The sequence below is a fragment of the Plasmodium malariae genome, assembly GCF_900090045.1.
Source record: "Plasmodium malariae genome assembly, chromosome: 10".
NCBI classification, from domain to species: domain Eukaryota; phylum Apicomplexa; class Aconoidasida; order Haemosporida; family Plasmodiidae; genus Plasmodium; species Plasmodium malariae.
The window spans coordinates 134,815-157,500 of NC_041784.1; the positions used below are offsets into that span (position 1 = coordinate 134,815).

Here is a 22,686-nt window from a genome sequence, read left to right on the forward strand (position 1 = left end):
CTTGTAATTTGTTATATAATAAAACACAAAATATGGAATGGTATTAAAAAGATATGAAAAGGATTCTAGATATTACCTTAGTAAGTAACCATTTTTCAACAATTTCATATAGATATACATAAAAATTATAATTCTATTATTCTTACTTTTTTTTAGCAGTTACAATTACTGTAAAAAAGGTGAACAATTAATAAAAAATATTTTTTACAAAATAGCATTAAATTATACATTTTATTAATAAGAATGAACAGATTTTGCTAAAGAAAAGAAATATAATAAAACAAATAAAAATATTGTATTTAGAAAATTCCAAATCAAAATATGGTAATAAGTCAATAATTAATAATCAAAATAAGAAAGGTATAAATTTTCATAAAAAAATACTTGTACCAATAATTGGTAATCAATATTTAATGCTAACTAGAAATATCCTGTTCATTTTTTTTTTTTTTTTTTATGCTTGTTATACAGAACAGTAAATAATATATGTATGCCACGTTATATTTATTTTATTTTTTTTTTTTTTTTCTTTTCCTTTATATAAAAAAGAATTACTGTTAGAAAAGAAAAAAAAAATTAAGACATATTTTATGATCTAGCTGAAACATAAAAATGCTACCAATATAATATTCCAAATGTGAGATTACACACAAATTATAAAATAAATATAACAAATTTAATTATTTGGCATTTTTTAAATCCTTTGAAAAGCAACTCATGAGGGTTCCCCATTTGTAATCTGTTTTGTATTAACCAATCTTGTATTTTACTTTTTTTCTACTATATTATTATAAAAAAAAAATATATTATATTAAAATAAAATAAAACAAAATAACTGGTTTTCAAAAAAAATGTGTTTATATTTTTTTATTATTTATAATTTTACTTTTTTGTTGTGTTACAAACAGAAAAATTAAATTATATGTTTCATCAACATACAAAATGATACAAATTTTTAAATAGATGACATAGTATATATAATTCAATAATTAACTAACTTTAGTATGCACTCAACAGATTTAAGTACTACATTGAAACAATAAAATATATTTCGTCATGGTATTAAAAAAGTAGCGCTTAATAAATATTTAAATATTTCCTCATAAGATTAAACATTAAGCATTATATTGATATCGAAAAATAATAGGTATATGATGTAATAGTGTTAATAGGTAAATAAATTTTCCATTTTGTTATATGCATTCTTATATTTCTTAAATATTGCTCATTATTGTGCCTATACTAAAATATATATTTGCATGTCACTGGTATACATTTTCAATATATAATAAAAGTAAAAAAAAGAAAAAAGAATCCAGTGCATAATATCACATCTCATAGATGTATTAATGCGCTTAATGTATATATGATGCTATATTACATAAATGTGTAAAATATATGGAAAAGGAATAGTATAAAAAAGACCATAAAGTTGATATAATTAATGAAACATACCATTTTATATATATTCCATAAACTTTGAAAAACAGTCGAACATATGTCTGTGATACCCATACGATGTTTTATTTTCTAATAATCTAATATCTTTCACAGGAATAAAACAATTTATAATCTAAATTAGTAACGTGATGTTTTACAAAGCTAAATCTAAACTATTTAGAATATAAAAATTCTATTAATAAGATTTAACAAACAGTAATAAAAAAATTAGAACGAATTGATGAGTTACCACAGACTGAAAGTTTAATAAAATGGAGGTTCAATCTTTTTGAACTAATATACAAGTCCAACGGAAATAGAATCTCAATCAAAAAGCCTTTTACATGGAATAAAAAGTAACTTTCCCTAAGCTTGGAAAAACTCCAATAACACTGTAACTCTATCTTATGAAAAAAAATATGCTCAAATGTATATAATAACAAATATTTATATTTATATATATATTTATTTATTTCCATTTCATTAATTTTTGTCATTTCAGCTTAAGAAAGAACTATTATAAAACAAAAAACAAAGGAAATTCAAAAACCTTTTGTCAGTCATATACATGGTATACTTCAGAAAAATAAAAATGTTCATGAAAAATTATGATACACAACAATCTGTTAACATATTAATAACGGTGTGTCAGAATATTAAGAAATTCCTTCTTTTAAATAATAATTAAAGTCTTTTATTTTATTTTTATCATTTTTATAATAATTTATTTTCATTTCCTTTCATTGTTTTTCCCTTTTTTTTTTTTTTTTTTTCGCCTTCTTAACTTTTAAATATACACACGTTTTGTAAAATGATTCGTTTTAACATGCGCTCTAAAAATATACACTGAAATGTTAATATCTCTTCACTACTTCGTGCATAAACATACGTAACAAAATATCATTATCATTGTTTTGAAATATGTGTTGCTCACAAGGTGTGAAAGAAAAGAAAATTATATAATTAACATTCTGTACTTTGGTGTGCACATATTTACTGTCAGTACGTCTGTAACCTAACTAATTCTTCCTTATGTTTTGGGATATGTGTTTTATTTGTCCGTTGACTATTTTTTGGAAAATTTGTTTTATTATGTGTTTCATGTTTTTTCTTTATTTCATTAATTATATATAAATGCCTACTTGAACAAATAATAACCTTCTTGTTTTGTTAAGGTAATGTATTTTTAAACATTATATATATATATATATATATACATACATGTTTCATATTAACAGTGATAAACCATTTAAGTTTTACACATTTTAATCATTATGAGAGTTTATAATAATTTTTTAATTTTTTCGGAAACTTGTGTAAGCTTTAGAGCATATTTAAAAAAAATCAAATTTATACGAAAAATTAACCAATGGAATAAATAAATACATAAATAAAAGATATATATATGTATACATAAATGAACAAAGGTGCATACATTTTTCCATTCCTTAATCGTGCTCTCATTTTTGATGTCTTTTGTGAATCATTTCAACAAATATCACTGTATCAAGCAAATTTTATCTTTAATATTTTTGGTATATTGGCACAGTTGTTCTTTGATAAATGCTTTTTCTGAGCATCCTGTATGTGTAATTTATTATCGAATTTCACAAACGCACGCTTGTGTTCACAACTCATCCTTTTCATAAATTTAGATTTCGCCTGATCTAATAATATAACTAATAATAAAATTATAATAATTAAAAAAAATTAAAAGTATATTACGCTTCAATTTAATGTTTATAATGTATATATTTAATGTATATGTATATATTACTTTCCTATTACGTATATCTTTAAAATATGAAAAAATTATATATTTTTAATTCTCTACATGCGCAAGTTTATACACTCAAATAGTTATAAGATGAGACCATTAACTAAATGGCAAAATTGGGAAAAAGAAAAATCAAATATGCCTATAAAAATATGGTTAAAACATGTAAAATATAAAAATGAAATATAAAAAAGATTTTTAAATTTGCATTACAATAAAAATACAAAACGGTAGGTAAATTAAAATTCGATATCTATGTAAATATGTACATAACCATTTTTATATTTTTGCAAAATTAATCCACATTACATATTTAGTTCTTTTTATATCACCTTTTTAATATACGACTTTTTTTGTTTTTTTTAAATTTATTTGAGGCCTCCTCAATAATTCTGTTTATTTGTGTTCATGATTTTTGTATATTAATTTATTTACACATTTTAAGTGCTTGTTTTAAAATTGCAAATAAAGGTAAAATAACAAGAGGTCAAATTCGGAAGAGTGAAACATGTGAACACTGAAATATTATATTAATGCAACATCTCTTTAACGGTTTTAAAATAAACAATATTTTGACAGAAAAAATTGCACAACTATTATATATATATATAAAAATATATGCATATATACATATGTGTGTACATTTTTTTTTTTAAATGCCTGTTAAAATATGCTATTATTTTAAAATATTGATATAGTTGACCACAAGTAGCTTATATAATTTAGCAAATAAAACTAATATTGAGACATACGTTGTGCCAACATTTAATTTTGCATTTTTTCTAAAAAATATTATCATACAGAAAAATGAATAATGTAAAAGATATAGAAAGTGAGATGTTTTCAGCAAATAATTCTCATTTAATTACAAGTACATCTAATTCATCACCACTATCAAGTAACCTTAATACGCTATTAAGTAATTTAGGTAATAATATTAATTAGTCATCACCCTTAAACAATGTCATTTTATAGAAAGTTTATTAAATAGCCTTACACAAGTTTTTACGAGTTTAATGGGCAATATAACTTCAAAAGATTCTCTCAATTTTCAAAGACACCATGTTTACAGTGCTAACGATTACACTGCTTCTAATATTCCGAATTCCTCAAATATTAGTATATCAAATGAATTATCATTGGAAAATGGTAATTTAACATTTAATTTTTTTGTAAATTACCTAATTTTACTTTTGCCACTTATATCAATTTTATTAACTATTCCTATCGCAAAATATCTTTACAATGTAAGATAAACATTAGACATATATTTTATACAATCATATGTCACAACTTTTTTTTTTTTTTTTATGTTAAAGAAATTTCGTTTTGATAAATGATATTACAAAAAAAAAAAAAAAAAAAAATTTTAAAGCATCTTTTAAATCATTTTCTATTTTTGATTTATTTTAGAACACTCCAGTTGGAACATGTTATAATAAAACTTGTAACTACGTTAGCGGTGATACAAACAAAAATGAAGGCCATTTTGCAAATACAAATATTGAAAGTCCTAAAGTGATTACAGAAAATAAAACATATACTGAACATAGCAGCACTACTCAAAGAGATACTAGAACGGGTAAGACGAAAAATACAGAAAGATTTTGCATACCATTCAGTAGCACATTGTTACCTAAGAAAAAGGGAAATATACACAATGAGAAAAAGACCGTAAGTCTTACGAAGAGAAATTCTTAACCGTCTGTTCCAGTGGATTTAATAAAAACACATTACGAAGAAGAAAAGCGGAATAATGACGATAATAATGGTGTTTCTCGTACTCATACAGGAAGTGATATTTCACAAGTATAAAATAATAATATAAGCTTTTCATTTTTTACTCACAATTTAACAACAGTTTCAGAGGAAGAAAAAATTGAATCTAAATCATCAGAAACTTAAAAAAAAAATTTTTTTAAGTTAGAAAAATTTCATAATGTAAAAATATAAATAATATGCATTTATACATTCGAAAAACATGGAACAGGAATGTGAAACACAATTGGGAATAACAAAATAAGTTATAATGTTTTAAGGCATTACGAAATTTCTTGATTATTTTAATAATCATTTATGATATATTTTTACCTGTACATATTTAAGATTTTTCTGGAAATGTGTAGCTACAAAATGAACATGTTTACCATACAGTACTTGAAATGGACGATTTAGTTTATCATTTAACTAAAAATTTATCCATCAAGAGAATGTATTTTGTCTTTTTTCCCTTCAGCAGTACTGATTAATTTTACAAAAAATCTATCAGCTAAAGCGCAAATGATTACAGTTCAACAGTTTTTCAATATATATCTTTTTATTATATACTTTAGTTCAAATTACTTGTAATATAAAAATAAAATAAAATAAAATTGCATAAGTATGATAAAAAAAATTGCGTGAGTTTGTAAATGCGAAGGAGTTTCATAACGAATTGCATAAATTTAATTTTAAAAAATCAAATAGATTAATATTTTTTTAATGTATATTTGATAAAATTATACATTTAAAAGTAACAATAATTCAAAAATTTCCATGATTTTTACTGCTTCTTAAAAAGTACTAAATTACTATGATAATAAATCTAACGCAATTCTTAATATAAACAATAATTAATGGTACACAAAATGACGTCAAATATAAATTGAAAGCTTTTTTAAAACATTTATGTTATACAGCTTTTCTAATATTTTATTTATTATATTTTCCGAAATATCAGTCCCTATAGAATGTAGACACAAATTTTATAACTTTATTATTTTGATGATCATCTTTATATTAGCAGGGGTTATAATAGTATATAATAGAATTCAGAACACGTAGCTGTTATTACTCGATTTAGTTTTTGTTTCACAGCAGCGAACATTATTACTGCAGCAGTTGTAAACGCTAACATGAGCATATAAAGGAATATATGTATATATGCAAATATGTACATACACACATATATATATATAATGTTCCTTTTTGATATTTGCCCATTGTCATAACTTTACCAAACTTAATTTCTTTCTCCATAATTTATAAGGAGAAACATATGAAAGTAATTGAAAAATAAGGCTCAATATATGTGGTAATGGATTATCTATATAAAGTGTTGCTATATTTAAAGAATTATATCCTGAAACATTTTGCATTTCATATTTCCTATATATAATGAAAAGTAAGAATGTGATAAATACTTATAATGCCAGTGTTATGTAGTTATCTTTGGGGATAATGACAAAAACATTGATGATAATTTTTACATTTATTAAAAAATATATTAAATTATAAAATGCAGAATTTACATATATTTCACATATAGTGTAATTAAACAAGTATAACGAATCTATAATATATAATTACGAATAAACTAGCGTAACTTAATATAAAAAAAAAAAAAAAATGATATTATTATGATAGTTTTCTATATCATAAAAAAAGAATTATTTTAAAAATATCATTTTCATAAAAATGTTATATTGGCATATATGAAGTAATAATGCAAAATGTACACCAAAACAGCAGCAAAAAATTACCCCTGAAGATTTTGTTAATCCCGCTTTTATTAATCAAAGCCTGTCATTAAAAAAAGCGATTTTCAAGAAGCTCTAAAGATGTTTTAGTGAATTAGCATAATAAACATTATATATATATATGTATGTATACTTTATATGGCTTAGTCTAATTCACGTGTTCTGAAATAATGTCAGTGTAAAAAATGAAATAAAGTGCATCCTACAAACTTATATTTAGGCACATATGCATATAAATCTGTATATAAATAATAGAGTAAATTACACTGAAATTATCACAAGTCACCTAATTTATTTTTAAATAAAATGTTAATTTTTTTTTTTTTTTTAAAGGAGAGATATCCTTGTAAATTCATGGAATATTCTTTTCACAAGCTAAATTTCAATATAGCAATCGTTTCATCATGTCAAACAAATGCTATGTGTCCAGCAATTAATTCTGTTCGGAACTTTGTTAACACATGTGACATATTTATATATATATATATATATATATATATATATATATATATATATATATATATAACACCTACACATACTTACATACATTTATGTAATAAATCGAAGTGCTGTTTCTTTTTTACATTATTTCATTAGATTATACCTCCAATGTCAATGCAACTTCATTATGCGGATATCATTTACAGGCCTTTTGTATTTTCTATATTATAATAATTATTAATAATATAGACAATAATTATATATATATTTCATATTTTTATAAGCAAACAGTCCACTGTAATTAATTCTACCGTTCAACTCACTTTTTGCTATTACAAAAAATATTACTCAAGTACAACATTAATATTGTTAACATACATAACAATGGGTGAATTTAAAGTATCATAAGTAAAACATTTGACAAAATAAGCTTGAAATTAGAATGTCTTACTTGACCACCATGTGAACAGTTCATATTATATTTAATCATACATAACTATAGTGCATCAATATATTTATTGCAAATTTAATATATATGAAATTTTGTAATTTCTAATTTATTTCTTTTCGAAAGGGTTAAAAATAATCGTTCAGCTCCCAATTGTTAATACAGAGTTATATTCTATTATTTTATTTTTTTCTTTGGCGTTGATATTTTCCATGAAATTATTTATCTATTTATCTTCATATATATAAATCAAATGTAATTATATAAAATAATTAAATAAAATAAAGACAAATACAGTTATTTTTTAATACATTTCTAAAATGTGCATATATATGTAAAAAGAAAATAATATGTCCAACCAGTTCCCCAATGAAAAATAATAGTTATGATAAAAATAAAAAAGACGAATTCAAAATATGGCATTAAAAGAAGTAATAATTAATCAAATTTTTCATTTTTCATTAATTTTTAACATAATTGAAAAAATTAAGTAAAATGAAATCTTGGAACGCGATTTTTTATTAATCTTTATTATTTCTATATTCTTCTTTCTTTTAAACAATTGGTGGTTCATTGGGTTACCTGCATACCACATATGTATATGTTCTACTAGTTTATAATTTAAATGAACTATTTTCTAGTGTTCCTTAAAATTATTACGTTTATATAAATATATACATATATATATGTAGACATAATTTTAATGCATTTTTCCAAAAATTCTCACAAAAATGGTTGTTTAAAAAAAAAAAGTTATCTTTTATCATCATATTTTAATATTTTACTTAAAAAATATGCATATAATATATTTGGATATAAACTCATTTTATGAAAAACAAAAGTATACAGCTTCTTAACCCCTTTGTTCCTCTGTCCTCAAAGGGATATAATATCAAAATAATACATATATTCTTATAATGTATTTTTTAAGTGGTAATAACATATGAACACTTTGTTTTCAATAAATGAAACTTTATGGGTACTTTGTTTTTTACTCATTTTAACCTTAATGTGTAAATTATTAATAATTTTATTCATTTATGAGTAATAGGTTTTATTTTTATAATTATATTACTTTTAACCACTTGAAAATACTAATAAATAAGAAAACATATATATATAATAACAATATATATAAGCGTATATATATAAATGCTCAAAATAAATAATTGTAAAAATATTAAAAAAATATATGTATTTCATATATATATGCATGATATGTTTTACATTTACAAATTGCACTAAACATAAAATTATTGAGTTTTATAAAAACTTTTTCGGTATTATTAAAAACAAAAAAAAAGGAAAATTCACATGTTAATATATTAAAAAATAAAAAATGAAATTTTTATTATTAACAATTTTTGTGCTTTTTATATCTTTAAAAATCATTAATAAAATAAGGAAACAAACAGAATAATTAATTAAAAAAAAATTAACGTTAAGAAAATTAACAATTGCTTCAGATGAATGTAATAATTTTTTAACTGTTAAAAAAAAACAACCATTTATGTATTATTCAAATTTTTTACATTTTGCTAAACTACTATAATATTCTTTTTCTTTTTTTTAAATTTAAATTAATAGTAATTAAATTAATAGTAATTAAATTAATAGTAATTAAATTAATAGTAATTAAGTTAAAAGCAATTAAGTTAATAGTAATTAAATTAATAGTAATTAAATTAATAGTAATTAAATTAATAGTAATTAAATTAATAGCAAATTATTTTAAAAATAAAATATAATTGTGTTATATTTTGATTTATTGTCGTAAGATGAGAATATTACATAAAAATAAAAAGCTTTTGATAATTTTTATAAAATAAATTAATACAAATTTATCATATCATGTCATTTTGAAAATTCCGGTTGAAAGTAATAATACATAGATTTTTTTAAAAAGAAATATACATTTCTAAAATAGAAAAGTAAAGAAAAAATAAAGAAAGAGGGGAAAAAAAGGAGAAAAAAAAAAAAATTGAAATGCATTATTACTTTTTAGATGTAACAGCATTTATAGTGTTGATGTTTTAGTGTAAATAGTTTAAATTGCTTATTTTAAAATGTTTTATAGACATAGTATATAAATAAAAAGATAAAAATTTTCTTCATTTTTTTAAGAAATATTATAAAAAAAAATTCTTTTGCCAAGAAAAATATGGGAAATTTGTTCATAATAAAAGAAAAAGGAGATCTGTATTTTTTAAAGCTAGAAAATGTTTAGATTAAATTATTTCCACTTTTAATTATCATGACATATTATATTATGTTTAGATTTTTAAGAAATACTATATCATTTTTGGAAATATGAATAATTAAGAAGTTAATACATAAAAAAATATATATTTATGTATATGTATATATATATATATAATTTTAATTTTTGTCATATTTTGTTGTAATGAATATTTTTTAGCATTTGCAGTTATTTTCAAATAATTTTAAAGTGGACATAACGTATTTTTGTCCTTTCTAGTTGTGATATTCATTTATTATTTGTTTGACGTTTATTTCGTGTTAAATTTTATTCCTTCTACAATTGTATTAGTTGTGTAGGAACTTTATTTTTTGTGAAGTATTTATTTACCTTTACTACGTTTGTTTTAAAAATATTATTATCATATATTAGCTGAAGAAATAGAATTATAAGGTCGTAGTAATACATGAAAAAATAACTCAATAGTAACATCTTTTTATTAAATTAATTGAAGTTACGTATATACATATTAAAGAAAACGATTAAAAATATTATCATGCATTTATGTATTAACTGTTAAAATATATCACTAAAATTACTAGAAGATAAGAAAACAAATGTTATAAATAATTTGAAAGTCTTTTACTTGAAGATATAAGGAGAAAAATAGGAAAATGAGAATTTGCAAGATATATATACTTTCTAAACTTTATAATGTTATTATTTTTGCTGCCTTCTATCTGCTGTTATTAGTAAGATTCTTTATATATATAAATTTTTATTTTTGTCTTTTTTTTTTCTTTTTTACCATGTAACTTTAAATATTCCATTATAAATTTAAATTACATTATAATTCAATTAGGTTGTGTTCGTTTATGTTGCTACGTAATTTTTTTTTTAATATATATATATATATATATATATATCAAAAATAATTTTTATTTTTATTTTTTTAAAATTGTTCTTAATAGAATTTGTTTATTGTATCAGAAAATGATGGAAGCGAAAAATTATTATTGAGCCAAAGATGGGAGAGAAATTTAGGTGAGTTAATTCCAACTATAAGAAAATTTTTTTTGAAAGACACCGATATAGGTAAAGACAAAACAGTAAAACTTCATTTAAGAACTATTCTAAAACATGAAAAACATGAAAAGGATGGAAAGATTGAAAAGCATGGAGAGCATGAAAAAGATGAAAAGCATGGAAAGCATGAAAAGGATGAAAAACATGAAAAGGATGAAAAGCTTGAAAAGCATGCAGAACATGAAAAAGACGAAAAGCATGGAGAGCATGAAAAAAACGAAAAACATGGAAAGCATGAAAAACATGAAAAGAATGAAAAGCTTGAAAAACATGAAAAGAATGAAAAGCTTGAAAAACATGGAAAGCATGAAAAACATGAAAAGGATGAAAAAAAGCTTGAAAAACATGGAGAGCATGAAAAAGACGAAAAACATGGAAAGCATGAAAAACATGAAAAGGATGGAAAGATTGAAAAGCATGGAGAGCATGAAAAAGACGAAAAGCATGGAAAGCATGAAAAACATGAAAAGGATGGAAAGATTGAAAAGCTTGAAAAACATGATAAAGATGAAAAGCTTGAAAAACATGCAGAGCATGAAAAGCTTGAAAAACATGGAAAGCATGAAAAACATGGAAAGCATGAAAAACATGAAAAAGACGAAAAACATGAAGAACATGAAAAACATGAAAAAGAAGATAAATATGGTAACAAGAATGAAATCCCTGTTATACATGATGTACCAACTGACATATGTAATCATATTGATGCAGCTGGTACAAATTTAACTCAGACACAAATACAAGATATGTATTCAAAGTTAGATGATTATCAGAGAAGACATTATCTTAAAATGATAGATGATTTATATAATTTTACTTTAACGTATGCAAAAAATAATAAAATCTCAGAAGACTATAGATCTAAACATTGGTGGGAATGCAGAAATATTCTTATATGTAACTTAATGAAATTGCATAGAACAGATGAAGAGAATTTTATAATTTTTCAAAGAAAAGAATTTATTTCAGCAGAAGAATTTAAAAAATTTATAATGGATAAAATAAAATTATGGGAAGACTTTACCTCCAGAAAGAAAAAAATGTGGATGGGTATTTTAAAAGGTCAACTAAAGAAGTACTAATTAGAACGAAAAAATATGTAACTTAAAGACTGAACATCTTCGAAATTGTATTAATTAAAAAATACAAACAAAAACCCAAACACTCACACATGCACATACATTATTAAATCGTGTGTGCTTGTTGCGTAATTCGGTTAAATAAAACATACGGACAAAATAAAAAAAAGATTGCAAGTTTGTTGGAACAAATGAGAAATGAAATATCATTAATGAGCTTAAAGGGAAGGTTAAAAAATGCATGTTTTGTATGTTTAAAAAATTATGGTGGACTATATGTCCTCATTTGGAAAAGAATTTTCTATAACAATTTTTGCTACTAATATTTTCAGTTTTGTTACGACCATGCGGTTGATAATTCATATTTTTACGGATTAATATAGTAATTTACAATACTCACTTTGTAATAACAAATCATTTATTTTGAATTAAAGTTTTACCGTGCACATTATGATGCTAAATATCAAATTTTTATTTTTAATATTTATATGTGTTTTTTTTTTCTTTTGTAAAAAGTAATATTTCTTTTTTCCTTTTTTCATGTAATAATTTAACAGTTGTACAATAAATGTCATTGTATATTGTTTATGTTCATTTTTCTTTTTTTTATTAGTAAAAAGAAAAAATTATAACATATAATAAAATTTTAATTATGCATTACATGAAATATTTACACATTTTTAAAAATATAAATGAAATAACAATTTCTAACCAAGTATATTTGTTTTTCTTTTAAAAATATAAATGAAATAACAATATCCAACTAAGTATATTTGTTTTTAGTTAATAACATTTTTTTTAATTGAAATATTTTAAAATAAATGATAAAAATATAATTCACAAGAATATATAACATTACTTATTGCAAATTATGTTTACTTACTAAAAATGCATTTTTTCCAAGACCGTATTTCATAAATTTCTCATATAATAATGCTTTATAATATATATATATATATAGCATTTAAGATTTTGCAGCTGTTCTGTATACAGAAAATATACTTTAAATGGCCTTTCTTTTATTATGAGCTTATTAGGGTGTTACAAATAAGAAAAGAGCGCAAACTCTTTATATCTAACTATTTATTGCACAATTATGCAAGTGAATTTAAAAACAAAATATATACTTATATAGATATTTATACACATATATGTATGTATATATTTACTAAATTTTAGAGTTTTTCAAAATTAAAAGATAAGATCGTTCACACGATTTAATGAAAGAAGCATTAAAAATGCCACAAGCAAAGGCAGTCCATACTTTTAATTTTTGCTCAATAATAAAATGATCATTAAAAATGCCATAAGCAAAGTTAGTACAAAATTCTTCTAATTTTTGCTCAACACAGAATTAAAAAAAATAAATCATAAAAATTAGATGTGCTATATATAATTTTATATTATTCTGAATATCATTAGTATTTTCAAACTTCATTGTAATGTAATTTACTCGTATTTTCTTACAGTTGTAATGAAATTGTATGAAGAGAGTATTTTATTTTTTGACGTATAATTTTTGATTCATTTCAAATTATGCATTTTTAATTTTCACATTATTAAAGTTGTGTACTATTAAACATGAACTTAAGAAAAAAAAAAATAAAAATGTATGACGTACACTCAAATTTGCTTACATATAAATTGCTAAATTGAGTACATTTTTTATATGTAATAATTGATGTACTCGTTCATATATAATGTACATGCCATACTGAATGCACATTTTTATGTGAAGTTATTCTACAAGTTAATATAACAAGTGTCCTTTAGATGAAATCGTACAAAAATAAAAGACAGACAATGAAATAAGATTTAAAAAAAAAAAATTATAATGTATTAACGAATTAAGGATTTACATATTATGCTGGAAATAAAATGGTGCTATTTATTAAATTTTTGACCAATTGTAAGGTATTAAAAAACTATTGTTATTTAACAAATGAAGTTTATGATAAAGTATGTATATAAATAATTCTCTCCCTCTCAATATAAATATACATATATATACAGTTTTGTATTATTTATTTATAGTAAATATGAGGAGATATTTTAAGTTCCATAAGTACGGAGAATACTACGTTAATTCAACTCTTTTCTAATAATTTTTTCTCAATTCCATATTTGCATTTATTTCAATATTTAAATAAAATAATATTAATTTTTTAGTGTCACATTATTTTAATTACATTTATAGTTTATTGACAAAAGGGCAAACAAATCACAGAAAAAAAAAAAAAAAGGAAATAAAATAACATTATAAGTGATTGGGTAATTTAAATTTTACTTGGTTTACTGCACATATTTCTTTCTTAAAAAGTTCACATTCCTTACAATTTGATTAACTGAAAATATTATGGAAAAACGGTTACTTTTAATTTTTTATATGTAATACTTTATTATATAATACTGAAAAAGGATTGCTAAATTAAATAACATAAATAATATATATATGTACGCGTATGAACTAATGTAAACAATTTTTTATATGTTTTCCTGAAAAATTAAAAATTCAAAATATATGTACATTATAATATGTATATATATACATATATTTTAAAACAAAAAGATCACGTAATACTGAAAATTATTAATCCAAAGGTTGATAAGAACGGTAGCAACATTGTCAGCAAAAAGGGAAAAAGAAAGAAAAAAAGTTCCAAAAGTAAAAATTTTTCTCATGTTTTTTTTTTTTTTTTTTTTTTTTTGCAGGAAAAACTGAAATCCATATAAAAATAAAATAGAAAGTTCTCGTTTAATGGATAAACAAAAAATACTTAAAATGAAAAATATATTTTAAGATCATACTTTTTTACATTATTTACGTATTACGAAAATACACACGCAAACACACAAAAATCATCTATTTTGTAATGAAAAAAGGAAAAAAAAATCAGATCATATTTTTCTTATTCGTCATGATGTGCTAAAACTGAAATGTCAATATTCCAACAAATATGTATTTTTCTTCCGAAAAAGCATTAAAGGAAGCGGTAAATAAGCACAATAAAAATAATATACATTTTCATATATTCTGAACGATCTAAACGTACATTTATTTTTTTTTTGGTCCGCTGCAATACTCAAAAACTGTTATATGGACTGCACATAATTACATAGATATATATATACCTATATATACAAAGGAATAAATAAACTTGTAAACCAGCTCATTCAGACACATAATAAGAATATAAATAATAAAGCATAGAATGTTAAATTGCATTGTTTATACATATAAATTGGGCCACTTTAATACTTTTCCAAAAAATAATGCTTTATATAGGAGCATTCCCTCCTATTCTTATACAAGTGTAAGAATATACTTTAAATGTATACTTTCTTGCAACGGTACAGTCTTTATAAATTCCTTATGGACGCAGAAAATACGCCTTATGTTAATGAATAATACTTCATATATATATATATATATATAAAATCACTTTGTACAAAAATTTTCTATGGTCTTACACTCACAAAATAATTACAAATTTACTACGCAATAAATAAAAATATATAAATAATAAATCTAAATATACTTAATATATATACATAAATAAAAATATAGATGTATATATGAATTTTCCTTTTTCAACGTAATAACATAATTTAAAATATAATACTAAAATATAATAATGTTATTTAAAGAAAAAAAAAAAAGAGATAAGAAAAAAGAAAACTATACATGTAAAACTTAAAAAAGTTTTTATATTCTAAAAACAACATTTATAAAACAATAAAAAAAAAAAAAAAATTATACTATTTTTTAAGTTTACTAAATAAAATATTTTATGCGGTAATAATGTTAGCTGTCCTGTTATGCATATAAAAGTATACATACATATTATTCACATATATATATATATATACATATATGTGTGTGTATTTACTTCATATATAAACTACAATAACGGTTTAATTATGAAACCTTTGATGTTTAATATTATTGGAGATTCCCTGAAGAAATGGGTTGTGCACTTTTCTTGAACAGTTCACACCTTTTGTTTGGATCCTTTCTTGTGCTTATAAATTCCGAAACCTAATGCACTTCCTAATAGAAGAGCCATTGCCGTGGCTGCTGCTGACAATATACATACTTTCTTTTTCTTCTTTTTCTTTTCAAGTTCTTCATTAATTTTATCAATTACTTTATCACTTTCATCAGCTGTTGGTGGTGATGCTGAAAGTGAACTTAATGAAGCTGTAGTTGAAGGCACTGAATTTGTCGATGCGGAATTAGTCGATGGGGAATTTACTGAAGGTGAATTTGGTGAATCAGACTTTGAAGGTGTTGCTGGAGTACTCGTAGTTCCACTATTTGCCTTGTTATTGACGGGACCCGTATTGGTACTTACCTGATCACAAAGGGTTGGGTTTATTAATTTAACGGCAAAGATAACGGCAATAACTGTATACACTTTAGAGAATTTCATTTTTAATTAGGTATAACAATAAACTTGATTAACTTTTATTTTACTGCAATTTGCTTTTGTTTTTAAAATAATTTTTTATATTAAATTAAAATATATATTTTTTGTTAAATCAGAAACGGTAAAAAAAAAAATGTTAAAACAGAAATCCTAAAGCAAAAATTTTTAAATCAAAATTGTTCATAAAAAATGTTCACTAAAATTGTTTAAAAAAAATTGTTCATTAAAATTGTTCATTAAAAATGTTCAGTAAAATAGTTCAATAAAAATGTTATGCTAAAAATGGCAAGTAAAAATTATAACTTTTTTCAGTAAAAATTGTTATATATATAATATATTATATATATATATATAATATATATATATATATAAATTTAATATATATTATAATTGAACACATAAAATTAACTGTTATAATATTTTATATAACTATTTTTATTTTTTTCACATAAAATGCTAAAAGAAAAAAAATATATTCCCTCTTCCTTGTAATTTTTTTTTTATTTAGGAATTAGTAAGATTTTTTATATATTAATATATTTTATGATTTATTTTGAGTTCTTTTTATTTAATTTTTTTTTTATTTGATCTCTGAAATTAATTGATTATTAATATATATTTGCACTAATGTAAGTGATATCGTTATTTTCTCTCAAAAATGGATAGGAATTTTTTAAATTAATAATTTTTTTTTAAATAATATTATTTTCTTGTATTAGTGTGCATGCATCTTGTTATATTTTATATAACCCTAGCGACACTTGCTTCCCCCTTTATTTATTTTTTGGTGTGTTAATTTAATGTAATTTCTGAATAATAATAACTAATTTTTGGATAACTATTTTTTCGAATTTTTTACCCTTCCAGAAATGGTAAAAAAACAGTAATCAAAAATTAGTTATTTAAAAATAAAATTTTCTTAACACTTTATTATGTTTTAAAGTGTTTTATTTAATTTACTAAAATATATGAAAAGGTTATTGCATTAAAAATGGTAATTTTATTATTATATAAAAATGTATATATACTATTTCATTATTACTATTTTCTATTTAGAAAAATGAAAATTATTCACTTGCTTTTAAAGTGCTTGCATGCAGAAATCTAAAATAATACTAGGTGTAATCGTACATATTTCACATATATATATATAAATTTATATAATATATAAAAAAAAAAAATATATATATATATATATAATTATACGAATTTTATAAATATATTCATTATATGTAGTATATTCGTTATATAAATTATGATTTTTATATATTATACCATTATAAAAATTATATGTATTACATATGTTATTTGTTATATATGTATATTATTTTGTATGTTTTGTGTTATTATACATTTTACATATTATACATATATTTTATATATTACATTTTATACATTACTACTTTTTATACATACATTTTTTATATTTATCATCCTATCATTGTTATATAATGTACATAGTGGGATAAATTTATTGGTATTTGTTATTATATTTTGTACATTTATTATTAGTAATTAACTAACATCCAACATGGTAATAGTACACCTAAAGAAAATATTTTTAAAATAGTATAAAATAAAATAATGAATTAAGGGAATAATATAAAGAACAAATTAACCAAAGGTTAAAAGATTTTATTAAAAAAAATAATTATCTTTATTATTAAAAATATATGTTATTTAAAGAAAGAGTAAAATATACTTATAAACATTAATTTTTATTATGTGTATGTAACGAATTAGTTCAAATTTAATTTTTACGTAAATGATGTTTATATATAAAATAATGTTATCTCTTTTCTGTTTCAGGCGAAAAATATGTTTTTTGTTAAAAACAAAATAGTAGTAAATAAAAGGAATAATAATAATTATAATAGTAAATAATGAAAGAGTTATAGTAATCATGTACAAAGATTTATTTAAATTAGGGAGGATGGTACATTTATATTGTTTAATTATATATTTACCTGTATTGTTCCATATGTGTTATATATACTTGAATAATAATATAATTTTGCTATTTAGTACATAAATATAGAACAACCTGTATTTGTTTAAGTTTGTATACTGTTATTTATGCGTAGTGTGTTACATATATTGCTCGAAGTGTATATTTTACTTGACGTACTTCTATTATTACATTTTTGTATGTTCTTGTTTAATGTTTATGAGTTACATTAAATTACTGTTAACTATAGAAAAGTAAATTATATGTGCTAATAAGACAAATTTTTTTTTTTTCATTAAAGTATTTATATAAAGACACGATATATATAATAATAAGACTAAAACAAAAATTACATAAATATATATATATATACGTATTCATTCCTACGTTTTTCCGTTTATGAAATAATTGCAATAATATGCATCATGATTGAAAATATTTTATGAAGGTTGTGAAAGTAAATATTTAATGAACTGAACACACAGTTAAAAGTTACCTGTCAAAGTATGTGATTTGTTGTAATATATTTTACTTCTGCTAATATAGGAAACGTTAGCATAATAACTTATGCAATTCTAAATTTTAAGAAAGAATGTAGTTGTTCATATAGTGGCTATACATTGTTATCATTATTTAATAAAACTTGTAGAAAAATGTAAATTTATATATTATGATAGATGCTATATATGTCTATGTATGTATGTATGTTTATTTTTTAATTTTTTACATTGTAAATACAATGAATTTCTGAAGTAATATATATTTACAAAGATTATTTGTTGTTTTTTCCTTTTTACTATTAATAATAGTATAAGAAAATTGGCTTGTTATTTTTCGTTATAAAAGTGGATACTGTTATTACACATTTTTGATACTATTTTAATGAACAAAAAGAAAAGCGTAATATAATAAGCAAAAAGATAAGAAAAAGTATACAACAGCAATGATAAAATACTTAATAAAAAATGAAAGAAAATACTAGTATTAATATTTTGCAATATAAGGACAAACAGGGAGAAATGGAGCACATATACATATGAAGTTAACAAAAGGAAAAATTAAATGGCGTATATACATTGATATACATGTGTATATACGTGTGTATGTGTATGGTAAATATTGTGTTTCGTTTAAGAAATTTAAAAAATATAATAAATTCTGTAGAACTTCGTGTAACACTATTTTAACAAATACACACGTATAAGGCATGAATAACATAAAATTAAAAAAATGTGTAAGTATTAACCAAGAAAAATATATACATTTTTAAATTTTCGTTAAGGTTTGTTTTGTAGAAAAAGAAATGTTTTTTATTACTCTATATATTATGTATATATTTATAAATATTATGAACGCAAAACGATGCATGTCATTTCCATACGAAAAAGAACAGAATAGGTACGTAAATTTCCTTTAACCAGCTTATGGCCTCCACTTTAAATGTACTTTATACAATTTGTAATTATTTATATGTTATGATTTATGTTTTTATGACGTTATTTTAACATTTATATTAATAATGTAATATGTACCCATTTGTTTACCATTATAGGTGACATTTTCTGAGGTATCGCAATTTAAATTGTAAATTTAAAAGATAAGAGAAGCATTTTATGTATTTTAAAACACATTGAGTTTTACTATATATTAAGGAAGTTAAGATATAATACTAATGTTAAAAAATAGCCGTTGTACAGTTATAATACACTAAATGAAAGAACATGAGATATTATTTGAAAAAATATGATGTTATAAAATAGGTACAGTATTTTTTATAACCTTATAAATGATATTCATAAAGTATAAATAGTGATCATCATGTTATAACAACACTGATCAACTATATTGAATGACGAAAAAAAAACAAATTATTATGTACTTGTCTTATTACGGATATAAGAAATTTTATCTAAATTTTTAATTTATAAATATTCAAATAGAACAAGGCAATATGTTTAATATAGCAAAGTAAAATGCTTCTTGCATGTAAGAAAAAATATAAAGATTGCGATGATATTTTATATATATATATATATAATTTGTATTTCTTTTCGTGCCCAATTAAATTTTATGTGTCTTTTGGAAAATCATAACAATTAAGAATTCCTTTTTATATTAAGGAAAATACCCATTTTACTTTATTAGATTATTATAGTTTATTAATTAGAATTTGCCACCCTCCAAAAAAAAAACTCCTAATGAATAATTTAAAGAAAAAACAAGTGAAATTAAAAATTGTTTTTTTATATTAAAAAGAAAAATTTTTATTTAAAATTTTTTGGAAAAAAGAAAAAACACTTAAAATTAATATATTCTCCGTTTAAGCAATATATATAGATACTATTATTATCTCTGTATTATTTTATGTGTTTGTATATTGAATTGTTAATGAACTCATATATATTAAAAAATAAAAATAGTAAATATACCTAATACATACAAAAATCTACATCTTCAACAGTTCACATACTTTTCATATGGTCAAAAAACATAAAAGATATGTATAATTATATTTTTATTTTGCTATTTATATTGTATTAAAATGCATCAGTTATTTTAAGTAGTTAAAACATATTTATATTAAAAAAATTAGTTCAAAAAGAAACGTTTCTCTTATATAACATCAATTTCAAATAGATATGTATTCAAGACTTCGTAAGCGAAATTAAAAAGCAAATGATTACTAACTTTTCTTAACATGTTTAAATTTTTTTATAAAATTTTTAAACTTAAATTTACACAATAACGCATTAAAAAAAAGCTTATTTGTTGGTATTGTTATAATTCAACAAAATTTAATAATACCTTCAACACATATTAGTTAAATATTTAAATGGACTTTTTATATATATTCACTATATAAGAAGCATGTTATTTTTTTTCTTAGTCTGTGTGCAATATCCCCCCCTCTTAGGTCTATTACAATTTAATTTAATAATAAAATTCATATTAAGCTAACATTTCATTACTATAATTTATTAAAAATATACAAAAAATAGTAAATATTATAATAATTTAGAAGAAACTACTAGTATGAATTTAAAACCCTCTCCCTCTTAGCATTGCATATAGCACTGGTTTACAGTTCATATATATAATGAATTCTACAATATTTACTCATTTATAAAAAAACATATGGTATATTTATTATTATTTTCTGTACTGCTTTATTTTATTTTACAATAACGATAAATATATATTATAAAATTTAACATTATTGTTCGCTTAAAAATAGTATATATACTTGATAAGTTTTTGAAAAATCAATTTGAAATTACTATCTTATTTTAAATTTTAACAAAAAATTCAGTATTTTTTTTCTTTTTGGAATTCATGCAAAATAACCTACAAACCTCAAATATAAAAAAATATAATTTGCCTACTCTTATTATTTTCTATTACGTATTTTTTGTATTTTAAAAAAATTATAAAATTATCTATATCTTAATTATAAATTACTTTTTTGATTACGAATATGTATTAGGAACTTCAAATACCCATTCATTTTTCTTATAAAAAAAATTCATTTTAAGAATTTATTCAAAAAATATAAAAACGCAGGAACAATAGGAAATTTATGTAATTTTATAATCAATAAAAAATTCTTTTAAAATTACTTATCAAATTTTATAATATTATTATAATGACTTTTCACATCTTTATCATTAATGTACTTACTTAGTTTCTTTTTTTTAATTAGAATTTTTATTTTATTATAAGTTGTAAGTATTTATTGTAAATAATTACTTACTTATAAAGTGAATAAGAAAAAACATTTAATTATAATGTTTAATTTTCTTAAAATATATATAATAAATATAATTTTCATTATTTTAAAATATTTACTTTGTATAATTTTATATATTAAAAAATAATTTATTTAAATTTAAAATATAAAATATTATATAAATACAATTTAAATATATAACGTTTGTTTTTTACCATAAATTAATCAATTATAAATATCGAAATCATGACATACACACAACATATATATTATATACTTCTAATTATCGTAATATATAAGATATAATATTTAATATATATTATAATAATATTATGCTGTAAAACTTTTAAACATTCCTAATTTTTAAAATATTATATTAAAACAAAAAAACAATTATTATTTTCAAATTACCAAAAATTAAAAACAAAATAACACAACACATAGAATCTTATAAAAATAAAGTAATTAAATTAATAATTTTATTGGTACTTTTAAATTTCATAAATCTTAACATAACTCTTAAATTATAAATACAAAAATAATATAATTTTATTAGATGAATAATATATAATAGGGCCCCCCCATTTAAATT

General features: G+C 21.1%; 3 protein-coding genes across 3 annotated transcripts; 2 read left to right on the plus strand and 1 right to left on the minus strand.

Moving 5' to 3' along the window:
- Nucleotides 1-4,233: 4,233 nt before the first annotated feature.
- PmUG01_10012500 (uncharacterized protein) lies at nt 4,234-4,918 on the plus strand (the record flags this gene model as incomplete). The annotated part of the gene is made up of 2 exons (XM_029005305.1): nt 4,234-4,464; nt 4,631-4,918. 2 exons carry the CDS (start codon nt 4,234-4,236, stop codon nt 4,916-4,918), a joined length of 519 nt encoding a protein of 172 aa, XP_028861907.1.
- A 5,580-nt stretch (nt 4,919-10,498) lies between these two features.
- Nucleotides 10,499-11,992, plus strand: PmUG01_10012600 (Plasmodium exported protein, unknown function; the record flags this gene model as incomplete). Its single annotated transcript, XM_029005306.1, has 2 exons — nt 10,499-10,576; nt 10,796-11,992. The coding sequence occupies 2 exons, from the start codon at nt 10,499-10,501 to the stop codon at nt 11,990-11,992; spliced, it is 1,275 nt and encodes a 424-aa protein (XP_028861908.1).
- A 3,989-nt stretch (nt 11,993-15,981) lies between these two features.
- Nucleotides 15,982-16,422, minus strand: PmUG01_10012700 (uncharacterized protein; the record flags this gene model as incomplete). Its single annotated transcript, XM_029005307.1, has 1 exon — nt 15,982-16,422. One exon carries the CDS (start codon nt 16,420-16,422, stop codon nt 15,982-15,984), a length of 441 nt encoding a protein of 146 aa, XP_028861909.1.
- Nucleotides 16,423-22,686: the final 6,264 nt, after the last annotated feature.